The sequence below is a fragment of the Pagrus major genome, chromosome 4 (assembly GCF_040436345.1).
Source record: "Pagrus major chromosome 4, Pma_NU_1.0".
In the NCBI taxonomy this organism is placed as follows: Eukaryota; Metazoa; Chordata; class Actinopteri; order Spariformes; family Sparidae; genus Pagrus; species Pagrus major.
In genome coordinates, this window is record NC_133218.1 from 32633155 (window position 1) to 32648684 (window position 15530).

Sequence of the window (15530 nt, forward strand, 5' to 3'; positions counted from 1 at the left end):
AAACGCCACTATTGTGAGGACTGAAGGCCATTTAAAGAGAAGGGGAGTGAAAAATGAGGGGACACTATTCTTTTATATCTTTTGACAGAAGAGAGCTGCCATGCATAAAGTATGTTTACTTCCTGATGGATGGAAAAATGTTCAAATGTTCATGTAAAAGCCAACCTCAGCAAACCGAGCGTCATTGAAGTGCCTCTGCCGACAGCTCCTCCACCTTATCTTTGTCTATAAACACATGCTGTGTGTGCACTGCGCAGTCATCCTAAGATAACTTGGCTACAATTTTCGAGAAAAGAACATACAGGCAAGCAACACTCGCCTCAAGGCAATTTATTTAAGCAAAAATGATCACAGCTCCTCTGTGGACATAATGCAGTTACTATCAATAAGATACTTTCATGTTTCTAAGAAGCGAGCACAAATCTGGTTACAATTCATTGAAGGATCCTTGTGAAGACTGAGCCCTGCTGGGTTGTATATCGCCAAAACAGATTAGTTTGACGGAAAACTGGCTTCACCTCTAAAGAAGAGACGGTGTAGGGGGTGCATTTCCCACCATACAGGCCTGGCATTAAAGAATCTTTATTGAAATGCTTCCGAAGAAACACACTTGAGCTTGGAAGAGTAATGCGCCTCCGCTAAAGGCCTACTTAGGAGTCTGCAACGGTAGCTAAATCAAATTACTATATTTGCTATAAAGACGCCTTTTCACAATCAGTCACAAGCTACTGCGGTCCACGGACCAATGAAGAGCACTCCACTTTGAACGACAAAGATGCTGTTTCTTTCCAGGTAGGTTAATTTGCTTTGCTTTTAATCTAATTGGAGAATCAGTCAAGCGCTGTGATTCAGTTTTAGTAAGCGTGCTCATTCTTGTGAATTAATAAAACAAATAGCAACTTCACAGACAGAGATAAAAGCAGGCCCACACCTCCTCATGAACATCTATGTTCTGATGATCAGTGAAAACAGACGCATGGCTTGTGAAAACACATCCCTTCTGTCCTCCTTTCCAACCACTCTGCCTCAAAAGCCCCTTTTTTTGACCAAAACCATTGGCAGGCTCAGGATTTATAAGGAGTTTATACGCGACATATACTTTACTATATATGTTTTGAGGATTAGATTTACCATTCCCCTTTACACATCAATGTGCTCAGCCATCAGTTACACATGTGTCTCCTTCAGCGACATCTGCACTGTTCAAAGAACGACTCACTTCTGGCTGCAGACTTATTTATTACACACACACACACACACACACACACACCCATTTAGGATTCAGACCACATTAAATGTTGGTTCTTCAGATCTCTGCACTCTTACCCATGTGGGGCGGCTTTTTGCACGTCAGCCGGGGTGAAGCCGGTTCTTTTGGCAACAACTGATTTAGCCTGTTGTTGATCATGGTTTGCAGTGGGAATGCTTCCAGATGCAGCAACAGCACCGTGACAGCATGCGCCACACTTCAGTGGGATAAACATCAGCAATGCATAAAATGGTGGATTCAGAACACCTATGAAAGGAAAGCGGCGTAAAACACATAATGTGCACCTGGATAGTCCCCGCATCCCCGCCGTGAGTATGTGCATCAATGCGTTCTGAGGCTTTTATGGCACCTATAGCTCAGCATACTGTACGTCACAGCTATTCAGTTCAATAGACACACATACATACATTGAAAATGCACATATGCACTCATAAATGAGGTATGTATGTATGTATATGGGTTGCACACACGAGGGAGAGGGCTAGGTCTCAGTCACTGCTGAAGTAGCATGTCTAGTGTTCATTATCAGTGCTTCTTCAAAATCACACTATCCAAAGACATCCTGTCTGTACAAATGAACACTCCTAAGAGAACATATGCGGCTGTAAGTAGAATTCACATCATATTTTCTATGAGATCCTCCTAAGACTCTTTTGCCACTAAGCTCCAGAGGAATTATGTGTTCCTCTGTCTCCCACAGCTTTTAAACACCAATATGCGGTTAAACAGAATCGTATCACAATATAATCATAATATCTGCAGAGGCCTTCAGAGGCGGATTATTTGGCCCCCTTTAAGAGCCATTAAGAGTACATTGTAGCATACCCAGAATGCCCCTTTATCCAATTTTAATCCCTCGGATACAGTGTGTTATACTGAAGTTTAGTTATACAGCACGACAACCAAAATGAAATTACGTGATGTATTTTGCTTATGCACACATTAAACAGAAGCTTCTTTCGTATAATAATTAAATTCCAATAAGTAGCAATCAATTTTGGTTACTGAAACAAATAACTGCACGGAACAGATGTTTGTCAGTACTTGTAATGCTGAAATTTTACCTGAAAGACCTTAAAAGAAAACATTTTGTGTATCCTAAAAGGTCAAAGGTCACAACTAGGGTTTTGAATTACAACATTCAATCCACACAAGCTGCTGAATGATCTCTGTAGCATCAATACACTGTCAAGCTACAAAGTAAGCAGATATGAAGAGAACTAGATACCCTGCTCATCTATTCCTGTCTGTACTTGAACAAATCACCTAGTGGCTTCCACAATTCTAAGTAGCGTAGTAAACGTGTAACCTTACTTTTCAATAAATGCCCTAGTCTCCTGATGAATGACTGCATACTCTTTCAGCACCCAAGGCGCTAAAGCACAAAACGCACCCCAACTTGTCCCCAAGGACCACTTTCGCTGAAACATACTCCGCACAGCCACTTAAGGCCTCCGGTGGAGAAAGGGGAGGAGGCCGTGGGTTGCACCCCATGAAGGTGCTCTTAATATGCGACAGATATTCAAGATAAAGTACTTGACGACACGCTTGACAAAATCCAATTTCCTTCCTCTGCCCCCGTCCCTCTGTGATAGATTTATTGGCAGTGTTTCTGCTACATACAGTTGGTGGTGCGGCGCAAGAGTCGATGATAATTCAGGTGCTACAATGGAATGTTGGACATTTTTATAAAATATGGTAATCCTGTGCTCGTGTGAATGAGCGATTTGTCTTCAACACCGCCTCCGCCAATTTCCCTCGTCACCAGAGTTACAGTTATTATGGAAACACTGATTTGTTTTTTAATTTGAGAGTGAGGTATTCGGGTGCAACAAGGGAAGAAGTGCTGACACATACTGTTAGACACAGTTCACTCCCATGTGACGCTGCTACCAAAGCGCACAGGCGAAAACACTATTGTTTATCATGGCTCCTATAAGATAGAAACTGACACAATTAGGAAAGTAGGGCTTCATGAAACAACATGGGGAGATCCGCTGGGACGGAGGCTTTGATTTCAGGAGAATGATTTATAGAGCGGGGGGGGAGAAAAACAAGCCGCAGTCAGGCTGTAAACAAAGCTACAGATTTTGATGTGAGGACATCTTGATTGAGGCTGGAAGCTCTGTGGCCTCAGATAACCTCTCTGTGGTGAGGATGCACTGAGGTCTCTGCACGTCGCCTACACTGACAAAAGAGTGAGCGCGGGGTGGAGTGTCACAGCACTGCCATTGCTACGTGGCTTCCTACCTCTCTGAGCTGGATAGAAGCAGGCTACGGAGGCTTAGGAAGGGGGTGAGGGACAATCACCGGTCCGCCCTCAGCGAAGCATGCAACAGCTATGTGCCATCAACATTTGTCACTATTTCCGACATCTAGACTGCTCATGTCGAAACATTAACCCTGGTTTCATTTTAGCAAGCAAGCAGCGGCCACAATACCCAGCCTACACAGAGGGGCGAGCACAGACTTGTCAAGTTAAAAAGGGAATGTCACCAAGTTGTAAACACTTCCTGTCAGGAAGGGAGCACTTCCTTAATCCTGGAGCAACCAAGCCATTCCTTATTTTCCACCAAACAACTGCGGATAGTGGCTTTGTTTCTGTACCCGTGTCCCTATCACAACAACAGCTAATTTTAACTGTGAAAATTTAAAGACAGTAAAATGTGACCTCTTGTGATTAAACCAGAGACCTAAGCGGCAATAATCCGACAAAGAATTGGTAGACTCAAGCTCTCATTCACAGAATGAAATGGAAGGAAAAAAATCTGGATTCCTCCAAAGAAGAAATGGAAGTGTTTGGCTTCCTGGTGGGCACTCAGATCACAGGCCAGCTCTGTTTTCAAGACGGAAGTCTGGCTGCCTCCTGCAGCGTGACACAAAAACAACAGCCTGCATTCACAAGAAAGAGATAAACGGGCAAATCAGTTCTCTGTATGATGTCTACACTATACTGTATTTTGATTCAGAAACAACCCTTTGATTACGGCTGAAATTTGCATAGCTTTTTACTATGGGAGGGCGAAGTACTGATTTTGCAAAGAAAAGTCAATGTGTGATGCAGATTCTCACTTTGTGCCTCGGATTGCATTCAGGCGTGGGGCTCAATTTGTTTCCTTTTTAATCGGTGTGTGACGATCGTCTGCCCACCAGGACTCCCCTCCTTATAGACTCGCACATACACACACACACACACACACACACGTACACACACTGTCATTAAACAAAACAGAGCCATGTGTCTACAACTCCCCGGCGGCCGGAGCTGCAGCGATAGTCTGCAGGCTAATTGTGACCTGGTGGAATCATGTGACTGATGTTCCGGTGCAAAGCTAGAAAAAGCAAATTGAGCAACAAACACAACGGACCCCATTGGGACTCTTTAAACTGGAAAGAAGGCTCCCAGATGGAGGGGAAGAAAAAAATAAGCAAACAATGGCTAAAGGCCATCATTTCCAAGACCTATATCTTTCGAGCACATGTGGTCCGATGGTTGTATATAAAACCTAACCAGGACTTGGTATTACACTCAGTGAAGTGACGCTGGATTAAAGTACTGTCAAGAAAATGTAATAGGATTTGTGAATTTACCAAAATGATATCTTGAAGGAAAGTCAACCTTTCACTGCTTGAGTGAATGAGCATTACAGCGTATCCTTCACTACAGGATGACTTCATCCATGCCCTGCAGAGGCGGGGCTTCAGCATGTACGCTATTAGTCTCTGTGCTCCTTCCTTCCTTTCAAAGTGCCCTTCCAGGATTCTTATTCAGGTCACAGGAGTCTGTGAGGAGCCCTTTTGTCATAAACATTCAAAAATTCTTTAAAAAAGAGAAAGGAAAAAAAGGGGGGCATTAGTATGTTTGGCATGAAAAGAGCAATGTGTTGTGTTCTGAGCAGTGGGTGATTAAATATCTTGTAGTCTTGAACCAGCCTTGGGGCAACATTGAAAAAGGGCTTTGGATGCTTTGAATAGTTCAGGAAATGCATGGCATTCTTTGACACCTCAGAGAAGAGTAGGTCAGAAAATCTCGCAAATCGTGCCTGGCACTTCATGACAACAATATCACAGTCTAGACTGTACTTTCATGACTCAGGGTAGCCATAGCAACACGCTGTCTTAGTTATTTTACACAATTGATCACAATTGTCAAAATAAATTATCTGCTCACTTAAAAGATGTGAGTCACAATCTGCCCACCGCTGACGGTAAGAAATTTGTCACTATACCAAGCATGATTAACAAAAACAACAGCTGCATCATCCGAGTGATGCACAACACAGCTTTCAAACCAATCTGTTGATTATTTTAACCACTGTCACAGCACTGGAAAATTACTTAGAATCATTACCGTTAAGGCTATTATTCACACATGCACTCATTCTGCCTGGAAGAGGTGTAAAGTAGTCTTAAATAATATGAGTAAGAAAAACACTATGACATCTCCTCAGCCAGGGAGCACAAATTGGCAGGTTTGTGTAGCTACAGAGCAACAAGGGCACATCCTGCACCACTCTCACATCCAGTCGGGCCCGCTATCCACCTCGCCAGCCTCCGTCTGATTTAGAAAGGTAGAGAACTGCACTTAAAAGGGCTGCTATAACAAAACATGATGGGCTCTGATGTTTTTCGCCCATTTTCTGGCTCCCCGAAGAAAACCACTCTCGCGGACCCAGGTGATATTGACGTTTGTGCTTGACATTTCTCCTATCACTGGCAGAGATGAGAGCGCGAAAGGCCGGTGGGATGCATTTGTAAAACTCCACTGATGTCTGGAGTGCCAAGGTGAAAGGCCAAGCGAAGATATTCAGGTTGTGGGGAAATGAAGCCGAGTCGAGTTCAGCCACGCTCTACAGGCACTGTAATCAGCGGGCCAGTCAAACAAGCCTGATCTACCCACGCTGCTGTAGACTGTAGCGAGGAAGGTGTGGCTGGTGAGGACGTAATTCAGCCCTTTCACATACACAACTCGAATCTGATCATTACACATCTGAATGGACTCAGAAGTATGCAAGAGACAAAAGGAGGGAAACCAACGTCCATTCAGTGACAGCCTCCATTCAAGCATCGCTTCAACGTCTGATCTTTGGCGCCAAGACAGGTGGCAACATGTTCCTGACTTATTTAGTTTGCTAAAGCTCAAGTCATTAACTTGATTATTAGTTTAACTTGTATGTTGGAGTTAATGGCGGCACATTTGCTATACTTGGACATGCTCTCCACATTTACTGAGAAATGTTGATCAGTTTTAAATGGGACACACCTGTACTGTCCTCTTTACTTCAGTAATACTGTGTTCATATTCATATTTAAAAAAAAGGTCCAGCGTGTAGGCTTTAGGGGCAGAAATGGAATATAATATTCATAATTATGTTTTCATTTGTGTATAATGACCTGAAACTAAGAATAGCTGTGTTTTCATAACCTTACAATGGGATTTTTTTGTATTTCCAAAGTCTGCCGAGTTTCACCGCCTTGTTTCTACGGTAGCACATAACGGACAAACAAACACTTGCCCGAGAGAGGGGCTCTTGCTTTTTTAGCTGCCGCAGTACAGCAGGGTGAGACGAGGGGTGATCAGTTGGTTGTGAACTGCAACCTAACGGCTAGATGACCTTTAACTCGTCAGTTGGTTAGATTTTTTACAGCATACCAAAAACAGCAAAGATGAAACAACTTCACAAATGCAACACTAAAATCGTTGTCATCGTTACTATATCTCCATTCTTGCCTGCGGGGATTTGTAAACAGATTAAAAAATGGTAGAAACTCTGTTTAAGGAGAAAAGTGCAGACAGAGTGCAGTTTTTGATGGATTTTTTTTCGAATCAAAGACGTCAGGAAAAGGGGTATTTTGTTTGTAGGACTCAGATAAGGACCCAATTTTTAAAGCGTTTTGCTTTAAAAATGGCCCCATGGGGAAAATGATTTGAACTGAAAACTAATTAGTTAATGCTTGACCTGAGGTCTAACGTTCCACAGAATTTCAGACCAATTTTTTGTGATATCCTGCTAACTACCAAACAAGCAAACAGACCTCCATAGAGGATCAAAAACAGTCATATGACAAGGATTTTTCCACCTCCAGAACAATAAGTCAAAATGCTGAGCAATGGTCTTGTATAAAACGGTGCATGGAGAAGATGTAGGAAAGAAAAAAACACAGAGATGTGTCTTTTGGCAGCACAACAAGTGTCTGTGCTTCTGATCCAACTGCAGCTTTCTACAGATAGATAAGCTGGCTCGTTGGATCACTGAGTCAAAGGGACCCCAGGCCCTGTAGGGAGCCGAAGTTAGATTGGAACAGCAGTTTCCCCAGCGCACTGACAGATACTGATGATGAGCGAGGCGCACTCCGTAAGGGACTGCCGCAGCCTGTCAGCTCCGCGCCACTGCTTTTGTTTACAGGTTTTCCGAGCGGCACCCCGTCATCACTTTTTTGCGTGTCCTTGAGAGAAGTTAGGTTAGTGCTGAGTAGAGCGATGAGCCGGGAGATGAGGCCTTTAATTAGCTCCAAGGCAGGATGATAATTGATCATCTCCCTCAACTCGCTCTACCATGAAGGGCTTGGCATCATTAAAAACACAACACATCACAATGCCTCGAAAGATCCGAACTACAAGTAACAGTCAGCGATCAAAAACACAGCTCCATACGATCAGCGCAACTGTCAACCGCAGACGAAAAATCCTCTGAATAACCCCGACAGTTCTTCGACGATGATTGGCACTAAAAATAAAACGAGAATTGGAACGCTGTGAGATGAAATGGGACACCTATGTGAATGCAGCAGATACATTACAGTTTGTGGAAACGGATGCACAGAACGTCGCTGCATACCGAAACATCTCTATCTTGTTCTGTTTCCCCACACGAGGAGCCCGGTGAACAGAAACAGACTTGACGCCGCTATTGGCATTTCAGGCATTAGGTAAGCAGTGATATAATTAGCATTCATGAGTCAAGTAATTAAAACATCAATGTAACCAAACAGTGCTGTTAAGACACTTTCTCTTTGCTCCGTCTCCAGCACTCAGCGTTTAGTCTCTGCACTTAGAAAGACTCAATTTACCATCACTCTGATGACCATGTTGTGTGATGTGTGTGTGTGTGTGTGTGTGTGAGTGAGTGTGTGTGTGCATGTGCGAGCTACAAGGCACAAAAATACACTCTTTACACTTTTTTTTTTTTTTTAAACGCTGTCCAAATGTCTCTCTCAGTTGTTTGGGCTGTAAAACTGTTTTCAACATGAAGCTTCACCAAACAAGGACACATTGTTAACGTCATACACTCAACCTTTCAACACCAGCCTGAAGACAGAGCGTCAGACACAAACTGCAAACAGAGCGTCCCTCCCAGAGACAGACGCAACAAGTGTCAATACGGTGGGAAAACGCTTACATTAACGGCTGTTTTTTTAAAATCACCCGGAGAGTCCCTCTAACAAGGAATTACAAACGATTATCGTGGCCAGCCGCAGTTGGAAAGAAAATCCTGAGCATCCAGACACACTGTAATCCTCAGTAAAGTTCGAACACAAAGCCTCACAACACGCAGGAACACAACAGTGTAGTCACTGACAAGCATAGCGAATTATTTGAAGGGTGCTCCAGTATACTCTCTTTCCTGATAGTTAATGAAGACTAATTGGGGTTTTGGACTGTTGGTCGGACAAAAGAAGTAACTTGAAGACGTCGCAATTTTTTTGACATTTTATAGACTAAGCAGTTCACTGTAAAAACAGGTTAACTATGAAAACAGCAAGTTAGTCGCAGCCCTAATTAAAAAACAGAAAAATGAAACAAAGACGGTAAACTGTCATGTTTTTGGAAGATGTTCCTGCTGCAAACTTCCCCTTCATCCTGTCAGGCGTGCCATGCAGGGAAAGTACTCTCCTCAGCACAATGTAGCAAGTGTTAAAACCAATTGGAGGCTAACTGATCACTGTGATGGATTACACAGCACATGTGATTTCCAAGTCTGTGGAAAGTTTTTTTTAACACATGGCAAGACAGATGGCAACAAACTCTAACGGTGGCACATATCTGCAGTTTACTGAAAGCACACAGAGGACAGTGCAAAGAGGAGGGACTACCTGGACGACAGGTAGAGAAAAAAAAATCCACCAATAATATCTGCTCTCCATCACTACACCGTTTTCATTTAACCTTCAGCACTCGACAAGAAACCCTTAAACCCTTCTCTCGACACACCGCTTAAGCCCGCCAGCTGTCGGTACTGATTTAGCACGTCCAGAACATCATTCGTACTGGTAGTTGTGAGTTATTTAAACCATCCTATACAATCATCTGTCTGTCTGTTAAAGCCATATGTGCACATGAGGGGAGACGGAGGAGGTGGTGCAGGCAACTGTATTCTGACTGCGGGGAGATCCAAATAAGCCTCAATTAACATGAGACAACAATAATCTGTTTAATCAGCTTGAACAGCTGCTGGCTGGATGAGAATGGCAAATTCAGGTTCTCTGCTTGTTTTACTGATAACACATAGCTTGTATGATTATTAAACCTGTATACCAAGTTCATGAGGGGCTGCTGAAAACAGAGGGTGACAGTCTGGGAAAAAACAAACATAGGGCACAGAGGATAGTTTTTATGAGCTTCACATGCTTTCTGATCTTTTGCGTTTGAGGGCATGTGGGAAATATAGATGACAGTCACAGTTGTGTTTTGTGTGATCAAAACTGGGCCAGAAAAAAAAAAAATAAAGCGCAGAACTCCTCCACGCAACACTCCTGTGACAAGCTGCAGACATTGTGGAATATAAATAAAAGTGTTGAACCAAAACCAAACTGCGAACGCGCCACACGTCACAAGGACAAGTGCGAAAGCAAAACACACAAGGAAGAGGAGGAGGAGGAAGTAACGTGAAGGTGAAATCAAGATAACCACAAGAAATGTCCAAAACGCAGGTCGTGACTGAGACGTGACCGGAGGAGGAAACGCAGTGTGTGTTTTCACAGGGCCGTGCTTTCTCCTTCTGTACATGACACTGAAACATTCCTCAGCGGGATCACACTCATCGCGAGGCATGTCCTTAACCTCGCTGACACCGAACATCTCACGTTTCTCCAAATGAACCCGGTGTGTGTGGATTCCTGAGAAGCCTGACATGACAGTGCCCCCTCTCAGGGAATGGTGTGTGCATTCCCCCTGTTTGTCTGTCTCCACATACTCTTTGGTGCTGATGATGAGTGTGTAAAGCATGAGTGCCAGACTTTATGTTGCATTCAGAGGAACTGTGCCAGGAGATGCTCAAATTAGAGCCATATATCCATAAAACACATCACAAGTAGGGTTAGGCAGCAAGCATCACAGCAGAAAGAAAAAAGGTTATATTAAAGTTCAGTTAGTGGTTATGAATAAGTCTGGATCACACTGTTGCTTGGGGATGACACACATCAGAGTTTGACAGCACTTTTACTGCAAGTTCACTGTCACAAAGTGTGGCTAAAATGCACAGTTTTCAGTATGAAGCCTGGTGTGCGTGCTCCCATGCAGAGCCATGTGTGAGCACACAGTACACAGACTGCTCCCTCCACAGCACTCCCTGTGCTGCAGGTTAGTTATTAGACAGACGTGGATGTCGCAACACATGTGGACGGCCGTTGTGCTGCTGTGATAACAAGTTCTGCCGGTTGTAACGATTCATTCCTCGCAGGAGCAGGTCAAGTTCTTCACAAAAGACACCATGTTTGATTTTTTTTTTTTTTTTTTTGATTTTTTTTTTTTCAAAATTAAGGAGAATAACCCCAATTTAACCTTGTTCTTCAGGGTAGTAAGAAAGTTAAAGTTTGTGTACTTGACTGAATGTGAGGTCTAATAAACTTCACCCACCTTCTCCTTGTTGTCCGGGTCCGAGGGAGGGGAGGTCGGAGACTTCACGCTCCCCACAGCAACAGCTTGAGTGACCGTGACACCGCCGCCCGGAGCCGGGCTGCTCTTTTCGATTGTTTCCACCTTGATAAGTCGGTGTTTCGGGGACACATACTTGATATCCGGCGACCCCACAGTGTTCAAGCTCGAGCCGAATGAAATATTTCCACCTGGAGTGTACGGGTCCTCGAAGTCCAGCTCCTTTTGGAGTTTGTAAGCAGCGAGGATGTCCGGCTGAGCCGGGCTCGGGAAGGTGGCCCCGGAGCTCGCTTGTTGGTAGCCAGGCGTGCCGGGCACACCGGTGTGACAGTGTCTGTAGTCCGGTTTCGGAGGCGCCGGAGGGGGTGCTTTGGTAGTTTTGAATCCTAGGTGCTCCTTGAACCACTTGGCCATGCTGCCAGTGCATCGCTCTCAAGTCACTGACTGTAGTTTAGTTCCACCTTTCCTGCCAGCGGAGCCCGAGTGTGTCGGTGGGAGCGGATCCTCGGGTCAGCCGCGGCCAGCAGACCGCTGTCGGAGCGCGTCGCCAGTCTCGTGCGCGGCCGGAGGCACTTTGTGATCCGCCGCAGCAGCTCTGTCAACTCTCTGCTCGGCTGCTCTTCCACCTCCGCTCTCCACCTCAGGTCTCCACACTACGCAACATGGGAGCGCTTGTGGAAGAGCAACACACGCCCCCCCCAACACACACACACACACACACACACAACCACACACACAACCTGCCCTGCCTACCTGAGAACATTCACTGCCACCTACCGGACTTGTGAAACTCTCACTGACTGATGTTGACTTCTCTAAATACCAGTCACCGCTGCAAAAAACCCACATGCACCGACTGAACCTCCGTCTGCTGAGCGGCTCGTCTCACGGATCCCCCGGATGGAGACTGAGCCTGTGTGGGCTGCACGATGTGAGGTGATGAAGACAAGTGTTGTGCCTTTTTTTCCAGATTCATAGACCAATTGTTGGTCCTTAACTCCACTTTGGGACCCCTGGCAGTGCCACAGGATGATTTAAATCCTCAGGTCGTTGTGTGGTTTAAAGGAGCAGTATGTAGTTTTGGAGAAGATATTTTAATCAGAGGAGAAAGATCATCATTGTCTTATTTTCTCTCTCTGTTTTCATGACTTAATAAACAAACTGACCTTAAAGGACAACACACTTTCATACTGTTTTACTTTGTTAATATGTGGCGGACCCTGCCACCTTTTCTAGCTTCAAACACTGTTCTGGAGACCTTATTTTCCTCAGAGAACAGCTTGTTATGGGAAAATAAACATTTCTGAGTTTGTATTATTACCTCATTAATATTGTAAATATCAAAATTCTGAGTTTGAAAACTACATAGTGCCCCTTTAAGTTACATGTTAATACCACTAAAAGGATGAGGCTTCTTTTTTTTTTTTTAAAGTTGGGTAAATGTAGGCCTTTATTTTCCATTTCTCTTGTAAACTCTATCTTATATTTCCAGAAATTTTGACTTTTACAAAGTAATAACAGTGCTTGCATGAAAGCCCTTCAGGTTAAAATCCTCTCCACCAATAGGACTCAAGGGCAAAGTGTCCTCTGCTCATTCTCAGTGCTCTCATGTCCAGATGGCCACTGCAGACTGTTTTAATTGCAAATTGCATTGCAAATGACCAGTGGAGAGGGATGCAGGACTCTGTACAAACACTGGGCACTGTTCTAGCTAAGTTCATCACACTAACCCACGAGTAAGGGAGGTGATATGTTAAAAGCACCGACACCAACAAACATCTCTTTCCAAGGTGTCGTTCAATCTCTTTGACGCAGGCGGTCATGGGTTCACATGCTCAACACTAATTGCCTTTTGCGATCAGAGGACGGATGGAAAATAAGAATCCCATTTCCCCCTCCCAGAGATGTACTCCAGCAAACGGTCTGCATTAACAGGAGTCATTGCTTCAGTGCGGTGGGGTTTTTTTTATGAAGCAATATTTCTTTTTAATAACGGCACACACTTAGCCTTGAGCAAGTCACAGTGTACAGATCAGAGTTTAACCCTGGCAGGCCCTCGGGGAGAGACAACTCCATGCTCCAGAGATCAAAACAAAATCTATTATTTCTGTCCTGAAAATCCTGCCGTCGCTGCACTTTGGGCACGCAGAGGGAAATTTGACCGGTGCAATTTCCCCGCACTTTATAGGAATAATTTCACCCCACAGCCAGGACATTAATCCGTTTAACTAGTGCATTATACATAAAAGCTTTAAAAGACAACAAAACAAGAGAAGTGGGTTCAGATGGGCCTTTGTTTACAGCTGCACTGGTTGTTTTTGTTGCCAGTTCTGGGAAAAACAATCTCTCAGAACAAACAGAAAAAGCTCACAGGTTACGTTGTATATGGAGCTGTAATCTATACATACTGTAGGTGTACTCTCAGTAACATGTATACAAGATGTGATATAAATATTGCTGTTGCTGCAGGGTCTGTCTCACGGTGTAGGTATTACAGGATCTGTGGTGGGTAGGAGTACGTGTGTCATTCAGGTTACCGAGCTTGACTCACATCACAGATCTTTTATTGCGCTGCCACAATTGCATTCGCCAGTTTTCCTCCAGCTGCCATCACCGACACCCTTTAAAATGCAAATCCTGTAATCCAGCACCTCATAGGACACAAATAGTCTCTTAAGTAGCCTACGCAGGCAGATCGCTTGCCAGGAGGAATTTAGGTAGAATTGTATGGGATTTAAGTTATCATACGATACATGATGTGAGAGGTGGCGGTGGTATATTAGCACGAGATATCAATAACTCGTTTAAAGATAAAATAAAGTGGAAAACATTCAGCGAAGGCAGGTGGGTTAGGGCTGGCTTGATGCATGATTGTCAGGTACATCAGCAGGGTTTCATGAATACTCAAAGTCATAGATGTACACTTTTCACTCTGGTGTTTAACATAGAAAGTCATCAGTTTTTGCCTTTGACATATGAACTGAACTGCCTTGTCCATAGGGGAACCCTCCCCAAAAAATTCAGAAGAGGCCACTGAAAATCTTGGGCTGGCCACCAAAATGCAGGGCGGTGGGGGACTGGCTATGCATTTCTTCATGGCCCCCCCTGGCCCCCCCTTGCGGGCGCCACTGCTTCTCCATGAGAATTTGCCAAATGCAACTTGTTACTTGCTCTCTGACCGAGCTGTATGTCAAAATAATCTAAAATTAATAGGTTGCAGAGTCTGAACAAACTTTCCTTCCATGTACTGTACGTTTCAGTCATGGGGATTTTGGCATGTACAGTATATAGGAGGATTTTTTTCTTCTGACAAGGATGACAGCTTAGGTTTGCCATATATGAATGTTAATGCATTCAGCAGTTGCTGCACAGCTCAAACGTTTGACATGCTGCGCAAGACATGTCACAGGTTTATTTTCCTATATTAAACAGTTGGCTCTGGCGTTTCTCAAGCAGGTAGTGCCGTGATTAGAGCTACGAAATCAGAGGAGCAGTCTATGAGAATATGTCAGCCCCATAATTAAGGGTAACTTCAGTGATTTAAATGCCGTCTAGTCAATATGAGCTGTATTCCTCTCTGCAGTCCTCTTCTAAATATCTGTTTCTCTCGTTTATATCACCACTGGATTGGCAAGTTTAGTCACGTCACAATGTGGACAGTTGTTGCATGCTCTAAGCTCACACAGTCTACAATATTATCATGTCTTGTTCTCTTACCTCAGCAATTCAGCTGTAACTGCACACCACTTTGTGCAGAAGGCCTCTGAATGTCAAAATACTTCAGCAAAACAGTATTCATGGGTTGTATAACTGCAATCACGTCTGTGCCAGGCCGGGCTAGAAGTGCCAACTGGAATTTTAACAGCTTTCCTCCTCACAGTTTCTCTCCTCGTGTTTTAAAACAAACTGATGGACTTTCACACTTTGGTTTCTCGGGCTATAACTGAGTCAGAGGAAGACGCAAGCAGAGGAGAAATTACTGTCTGTGAAATCATGATGTGCAATCTACTGAAGCACTTTGTACCAATTTGGATTTTTATGATGGGTTTGTCTAATACATTTCCTTGGAGGTACCCACAAAGCCCCAGATTCTAACACAGTGATTAACTGCCAAGAAAACAACCTGCAATGGGAATTAGAAATACATTTGTTTGCAAATGACACACAGTTTTTAAAACACTGAATCCAGAGCATCCTCTTTAAAATGTGCAATATGTAAGAATTGGCCATCTGTTGAATTCATTCTCAAAACGACCAGGGGGCTGAGTAACCTATTTAGCTTTGTTAGCCATGCAGCCAGCAGTCTGGACTGTGAACAGGGCTGGCAGGGGAGCTGGTTAGCATGCTAACCTCAGTAGATATCTCTGCAACACAATACCTAGATGT

At 44.0% G+C, this 15530-nt stretch overlaps 1 protein-coding gene across 4 annotated transcripts in view; it reads right to left on the reverse strand.

The window, feature by feature from the left end:
- LOC140994827 (SH2 domain-containing adapter protein F-like) overlaps window positions 1–11805 on the reverse strand; it is a 100977-nt gene extending 89172 nt beyond the window's left edge. For 2 of the 4 annotated variants that reach the window (XM_073464619.1, XM_073464618.1), the window contains exon 1: window positions 11127–11805. In XM_073464619.1, the coding sequence (XP_073320720.1) occupies window positions 11127–11558 (432 nt within the window). In that variant the 5' untranslated portion in view covers window positions 11559–11805. The remainder of the gene's footprint in view (window positions 1–11126) is intronic. The other 2 variants (XM_073464621.1, XM_073464620.1) reach the window with 1 other exon arrangement.
- Window positions 11806–15530: the final 3725 nt, after the last annotated feature.